General features: G+C 46.9%; 1 protein-coding gene across 1 annotated transcript in view; it reads right to left on the bottom strand.

Annotated features, from left to right (window-relative positions):
* LOC150060241 (uncharacterized) overlaps nucleotides 1-7,500 on the bottom strand; it is a 45,658-nt gene that overhangs the window by 8,561 nt on the left and 29,597 nt on the right. The window contains exons 6-7 of the mRNA XM_090336916.1: nucleotides 5,034-7,500; nucleotides 3,604-3,786 (exon numbers count right to left, since the gene is read on the bottom strand). The exon at nucleotides 5,034-7,500 is cut by the window's right edge and continues 140 nt beyond it. Coding sequence (XP_090193042.1) covers nucleotides 3,604-3,786; nucleotides 5,034-7,500 — 2,650 coding nt within the window. The remainder of the gene's footprint in view (nucleotides 1-3,603; nucleotides 3,787-5,033) is intronic.

Raw genomic sequence — 7,500 nt, 5'->3', positions numbered from 1 at the left:
TGAACAAATGCAGTAGTGATATTCACTATGTTGAAAATGAACTATACAGGACCAGGAGCATGGCCTAGTGATAGAGTGCTTGCCTAGCATGCACAAAGCCCTGGGTTCGATTCCTTGGTACCACATATACAGGAAAAGCTGGCGCTGTGGCTCAAGTGGTAGAGAGCTAGCCTTGAAAAGCCCAAGGACAGTATCCAGGCCCTGAGTTCAAACCCCAGGCCTGGCAAAAAGAAAAAGAAGAAAGGAAGGAAGGAAGGGAGGGAGGGAGGGAGGGAGGGAGGGAGGGGAGGGGAGGGGAGGGGAAGAAGGGAGGGAGGGAAGGAAGGGAAGAGAGGGGAGGGAGGGAGGGAAGGGAGGGAGGGAAGGAAGGAAGGAAAATGAGCTATATAACTAGTGGGTGGGATGGGAGGGATAAACTAGGAGAAATCAAGGGAAGGGGTGGCATTGCCCAAGAAGAAATGTTCTCTTTACCTGACTTAAGTAACTATAACCCATGTGTACATCACCTTTATAATAACATTTTTTTTGCCAGTCCTGAGGCTTGAACTCAGGGTCTGGGCACCGTCCTTGAGCTTTCTCAAGGCCAGCATTCTACCACTTGAGCCACAGCACCACTTCTGGATTTTTCAGTGTATATAGTATCAAGGAATGGAACCCAGGGCTTCATGTGTGCTAGGCAGACACTCTACCACTAGGCCACACTCCTGGCCCAACCTTTTTTTTTTTTTTTTTTTTTTTTTTGAATAGTCTTGTGCTTACTTCTGCCTAGAAATGAGACAAGTAACATATTTCTGTACCTCCAACCTTCCTCCAGTCTTCCCATTACCACCTTGCTTTCTCCAACTCTACCCCCAGCCTTAGAACTGTGGAGTTATACTGGCTTGGCTGTGTTTCAATTCCTATCATGAAGTCTACCTGTTCTGTTTTAGGAAATCCTGTCACCTGTCAGCCTCAGGCAAGTGGTCCACTAGCCAGCCATTTTTAACTGCTTCACTTAAGAGTACCAGTATTGTTATTGTTCAATCCAATTGGTATTAAAATCTGGATTTAAATCACACCTTTAATCCCAGTGCTCAAGAGGCTGAAATAGTTTGGCCTGCTATATAATAAGTCTGAAGCTTTTCTGGACCACTTAATGAGATATCTCAAAAGAAACAACAAAAGTTCAAGAGCTGAACACCAGTGACTCATGCCTGTAATCTGAGATCCTCAGGAGGACCTCAGTTCAAAGCCAGGCCCAGAAGAAAAGAATCTTGGAGACTCCAATTAGCCAGAAAATGTCAGACTGGAGGTATGGCTTAAGTGATAGTGAACCAGCCTTGAGCAACAGAGCTGAGTGAGAGTGTAAGGCCCTGAATTCAAACTTGGTCTTATATAGGAAAAAAAATCAGAGGCAGGCATCAGTGACTCATGCTTGTAACTGAGCTACTCAGGACACTGAGATCTTAGTATCTCAGCTGGAAGCCAGTTCACGAAGGGAAAGTTCACCACAAGATTTACTTCCAGTTAAGCAGCAAAACAACAACAACAAAAACAAACAAACAAAAAAAACCTGGAAGTGGAGCTAGCCTTAAGAAGACCAGGGACAGTTCCCAGGCCCTGAGTTCAAGCCCTAGAACAGGCACACAAAAAATTAGGATTTGGGATTTGCAGTGGTTGGGAGAAAATTCTGCATTGTTCCTTCTTACCAGGTAGTGATTTCACTGTTTCTTACCAGGTTGTAATTTCACTACTAAAATGGTCTTTGGTTTTCTTTCTCTCACCTTCCTTCGCATGTATATTTCTCCCAGGAACCCACTGGAGTGGAGGATTTGAGGATTTGGGGGGTTCATAGTCACAAACCCATTGACAGCACCCAGGTCCTATTTGTTACAGGATGTTTGGAAAGGAAAGAGTCAGCAAGAGGAGATAACCACAGCCACTTCTGCTCTAATGACCTTGAGGTCACCAACCCTGTGAATTGCTGACTGGCTATGATGGGAAGGGAGAAAGGACAAGGAAAGGTTTGGGCCTTAGGGTGGTCAGACTTCAGGGGATAACTTTTCTTCTTGGCCCCTTTCCTCACAGAATGAGAGACGGAAATCAAAGGGGTTCAGTTATGTATTTTGGAACTATTAGCATCCTGAGTAGAAGCTCTTGGTGCCATGTTGCATTGATCTTCCTTTTGGTCCATACATGCAACAATTAACAGGTTTTATTTTATTTTTTTTATATTGGTATGTGGATATTAAACCATGTCCCCTCTTTGGCCTTTCTTCTTTCCTTTGGTTCTTTCTCCTTGTCCATTTCTTTCTTGTAACACTGGGCTTGAATTCTGGGCCTGGGTGCTGTCCCTGAGCTCTTCAGCTCAAGGCTAGAGCTCTATCACTTGAGCCACAGTGCCACTTCTGGTTTTCTGGTGGTTAACTGGAGATCAGAGTCTCACTTTTGTGCCTGGGCTTTGAACTTTGATCCTCAGATATCAGCCTCCTGAGTAGCTAGGATTATGAGTCACTGGTTCCAGACTCCTTCCTCTTTCTTTCTTTCTTTCTTTCTTTCTTTCTTTCTTTCTTTCTTTCTTTCTTTCTTTCTTCTCTCTTTCTCTCTTTCTCTCTTTCTCTCTTTCTCTTTCTTTTCTTTCCTTCCTTCTTTATTTTTGGAAACACTGGAGTTTAAAATCAGGGACTATGCTTGGTAAGCAGGTTCTTTTTATTTAACTCAGCTTCCAGTCCTTTTTACTTTCATTATTTTATGAAATAGGTTCTGTCTTTTAACCTAGACTAGCTTGGACTTCAATCCTCCTATTTATACTTCTGTATAATAGATATGACAAGCATGCACCATCATGGTGGTTGAAATGGAGTTTTGTGGGAAAAAAAATTGCCAGGCTGACCTTGAATCATGAACCTATGGATCTCAGCTTCCTAAGTAGCTAGAACTACATGCAAAGACTACAGGCGTGAACCACTGTGCCTGGCTATATGGGAAGAATTTTTTAAGATATAAATAATTCCCTTCAGTCCATTCTTCTGAGGTATAAAGGAGTCCTTAATTTCACCAAGCTTTGGGAAAATTATTTCCCATTGGTAGAATAAGACAAAACCTTGGTAACAGAGGTAGATTTTATAACATTTGTGGATAGAGAATAAAAAGTACACAAAGAACCATCCTGAACAATTATACCCCATCTCATGTTTTTCTCCCACTTTTCCTTTCCCAACCCCTTCCCAATCATCTTGTTTTTCCCCTTCCCTTCCCTATTTCAAATAAACAAACATATACAATATACCAGGTAACAAAGTCAGATACAGTAACAACATGAGATAAACCATAAGGGGGGAAAAAGAGAAATGGGAACTTCACATAGTACATTAAGAACAACAATCACAAAGGTAAGTCTCTTAAAGTATGTATCTTACTTAAAACCCTATAATAAAATGTATTACAATTTAACAGGAAAAGAAAAAGTACAGAGAGAGATGAGGCTGACTTCTGACTAACCTGTGGCCCTCCTTCTGAGAGCTATGCAGCACTGTCCTGGCTTTCAGAAGACAGAATGGAAACTCCTACTTTCCGTCAGAAAGCCCAGGCCTCCCATCCCCACGCCCCACAGAGCCCGGGTACCAGGATGCATCCTCTTCTCTTCACGCTCTTCGCCATCAGGAGTACCTCCTTGGCCATGTCTTCAGTCAGCTGGGCGATTCTGTTCTGGCTGTCCAAGCTGCCATCCTCCTGGAGAGGCTGGTCCATTCCAGCCTGGGGTCTGCCTGAGCAGCCCGGGGAGGGGTAAGGGCCATCATTCTGCTGCTGCAAGAAGACAACAGGTAAGAGCTGATGAAACTCCTGATGCCTAGGCCTTTAAATAACACTGGGGATGATAATTGCTATCTTAGCCTTTTTAAAAGAAAGACAAGGGCTGGAAGCATGGCCTAGTGGTAGAGTGTTCGCCTAGCACGCACGAAGTCCTGCATTCAATCCCCCAGTTCCACATATATAGAAAAAGCCAGAAGTGGTGCTATGGCTCAAGTGGCTGAGCTCTAGCCTTGAGCAAAAAGTATTCAAGGACAGTGCTCAGACCCTGAGTTCAAGCCCCAGGACTGGGGGGAAGAGAAAGAAGGAAAGAAAGAAAGAAAGAAAGAAAGAAAGAAAGAAAGAAAGAAAGAAAGAAAGAAAGAGAGAGAGAGAGAGAGAGAGAGAGAGAGAGAAGAAAGAAAGAAAGAAAGAAAGAAAGAAAGAAAGAAAGAAAGAAAGAAAGAAAGAAAGAAAGAAAGAAAGAAAGAAAGAGAAAAGAAAGATCAGTCCAGGGGCTGGTGGCTCACATCAGTAATCCTAGCTCTCAGGAGGCTGAGATCTTAAGATCACCATTCAATGGAAGCCTGGCAAAGAAAGTGTATGAGACTCCACTTGCCTACCAAGAAGCTGAAGAAGCTGGTGGTAGAGCTGTGGCTCAAGAGGTAGAGTAGGGGTGGGGGGGGAGGAAGCTCCGGGCCCTAAATTCAAGCCTCAGGAGCAGCACAAGCATGTCGGGGGTAGGGTAGAGGGAGGGAGTTATCCACAATAAATCTTTTCTTTTTTCTAGTAGTGATTCCAGCTTGATTCCTGCCACTTGCCAATGAAAGAACCATGGGGAGGTAAATCTGCAGAGGTGACAGTGGTAGGCGGCAGCCTGTGCCACAAGACAAGAACTGGTCAGTTATCACAAGTGAGTCACGTCCACTTGGGCAACAATGGTAAATGTAGGCACGGTTGGCACAGTTTCTAGGACCCTTACTGGTGCCAAGCAAGTGCAAATAGTTTGCATGGATGCTTTCATTAACTGCCAGGCTTGGATACAGAAGTCAAAAATGGCAATGAGGCTTCTCAGAGGTCTCCGTTAGGAAACAGTCGATAAAGCTGCCATTCCAGGCAATCTGGGCTGACCCCAAGCTTAAGCTTGAATTCCCTGAGGATGCACCTGCTGCCTGTCCAGTGTGTTATACACAAAATCCTGGGAGAGTCTTTGGCTACTAAAAATGGGTAGAAGTAGGAGTGGAGGAAATACGTGGGTTGCCTACCATGCCCTTGTCTCCTGTGGTGGTCTCAGGGATGGCTGGCTCACCACTGCAGGTCCCCATTGAGCTCCCCAGGGTCCCTCTGGGGACAGAACCTGGAGAACCCACACCGTCCCCTGCAGTAGCTCCTGATGAACTCCCCTTGGCATGGGCAAGGTTCTGTTCTGAGGCCCTTGCTGGCTCCTGCCTGGGTTTCAAGCACTGGACCAGGAGTCTCCAGGCTTGGGTGTCACCACCTCGCCAGGCCTGTAGCTGAGACACTGCGTGGTGGGCTTTGGCTGCCCACTCCCACCGAAGCCAGTCCAGCACATGTAGTCCCCACTCCTCTGAATGTTCTTGGAGTCCAGGGACCCTCTGGACCACCTCGTTGGTAGCGATAAGAAGGCTTTCCAGAGCCACCACAACATCTTCCTGGCAGCGCCCTGGCTCTTGGCCTTTGGCTATGATTCCCTGTACATCTTGGATACTAGACACCATGGTTTCCAGGAAACTCTTTGTCCTGGACTGTGGGTTCTTACAGGTAGATAGCACTGGGCAGACAGCATCTTGGAAGGCGATCTCATAGTCCTCATTAATGCTGCCGAGGTGGCTGATAAGAACCTTGGCTTGAAGGGTGAGCTCCAAGCAGAGAAGTTCAAAACGTGTGGACAGGCTTGGAGAGGGTTTGGGGGAGGAGATCAGGATGTGTGCTACATCTCCCAGAGCATCTGTGAGAACATGCACTTCCCTGTACAGAAAGGAGATCTCACCCTTTACGTGTTCATCCCCACATACAAGGCTAGACAGCCTGGCAGCCTCTTGTAGCCTTTGAATCCCATATACCACCTCGTCCAACCCTTCCTGCAACCCTTGCTGGTTCTTCACTGCCTGTCGCAAGGGCAGTAAAAAGAGGCCTTGTCTTCTACTGAGCCTCTTCATGTTCTGGATCAAGCCTTGCACAGCCACTGACCACAGAAGGCACTCATTCTCAATACTCTCTTCCCACAATGTGGAGCCTTGGAGATGGCCAGAGACCAGAATTTTGTCCAACAGTAGCTTAGCATGGACCTCTGCCTCTTCCAATCTGCCTTGCATCTGTGAAAGTACTTCTTGATGTCCAATGGAGTCAAGGTCCTTCTTATCTAAATCTGTGGGCCCACTCTTAGCAGTTAGCTGGACCATTGTGGCTAACTTCTGCTGGAGTTCCATAAACACTGCCACGTTCCCTGATAAGCCAGCTCTTGGCTTATGACCAAATAGTTGTTGACACAGGGAGTACCAGTCACCAGCTATGGTTACCAAACCCTGTTTGGTTTCCCTGGTCCTCTCAGACGGCTGGAAAACCACTTCCAAGAGACAATTATTTGTAGAAGTTTTACTTTGGGCTTTCTCTCTTGCTAGGCTGGGAGTGGGGGATGTCTGTGTGGAGATTTCTTGGGGTCCTGTCATTCTTCTCGCTGTGGGAGACCCTTCCCTAGCAGCATCCTGTTCTGGAACACTGCTGCATACAGAGGTCACTGAGGTCACTGTCTGGTGGTCCTGGCTCTCTACAGCAAGGGGGAGTTGGCCAGTGGTAGGGAGAGGAGAACCCCTCTTCTGTGGGTTATCAGGAATGGAGTGGCAGGAAGATTGTGGCCTTGATAGGAAAGAGGTGAATGGGTCTGTTTCCTCTGAGCCAGGCAACCTCTGGTATTTCCTTTCAGCGGCTGTGGAGACCTGGAGTCTGAGGAAAATGAAATCACAGGGTTTCTCAGCAAGTGCAGACCTTTGAACCTGGCTTCGAAGGGGACTGAGGATATCTGGGTGGTTGGTCCCATTCAGCCCTTCTCGGACTTGCTGAGCTGAATAAATAAGATGTTTGGCCATGGTTAACAAGGTGTCTTGATCCTGCAGGCTGTAGCTTTCTGATTTGTGTCCAGATACTGTACTCAAGACCAACAAAGATTGCTCTAACTGCTGGATCAAGACTCTTAGACCATTGCGGAAAATGGGGTCGCGATTTTGGTCCACATATCTATTCATTACCTGTATTATGTGTGCGGCTCGACTTTGTAAATATGCCACAGGTCTGGAAAACTCTCCGCAGCCTTCACCCCTCGACGCCCACCTAAACAAATTCAAGTGCTCCATCATTTCCTGAATAGACACATTCAGAAATTCAGGGATATTCAGAACATCATCAAAACATGCCAACAGTCGTTCAGATGCCCAGGCCCAGGCATGAAGCAGAGCCTGCAGCGTGGCAGGACTGCAATCCAGTCCGGACCCTTGGGGACTTGGTGAGAAAAGCTGCTGCACTCGGACCACAAGCCCCCAAAGCTCTGCCACGGCCACCTCCATGTCTCTGCCAGCGTGCGGCCTGTGGCAGCAAGCCAACACCAAGTGAGCTACTCGGAGCATCTGGTTGGCCTGGTCCTGGAAATCATCCAGGAAAATCTGGACAGTCTTGGGCAAGGCCTCGCCTTCGCCAGGGCAACCGGGGGTGGAAGTG

Source organism: Megascapheus bottae, chromosome 7, assembly GCF_031878675.1.
Source record: "Megascapheus bottae isolate mThoBot1 chromosome 7, mThoBot2.hap1, whole genome shotgun sequence".
NCBI lineage: Eukaryota > Metazoa > Chordata > Mammalia > Rodentia > Geomyidae > Megascapheus > Megascapheus bottae.
Note: the sequence above shows the minus strand (reverse complement) of the source record. Positions and strands in the feature narration are given on the sequence as shown.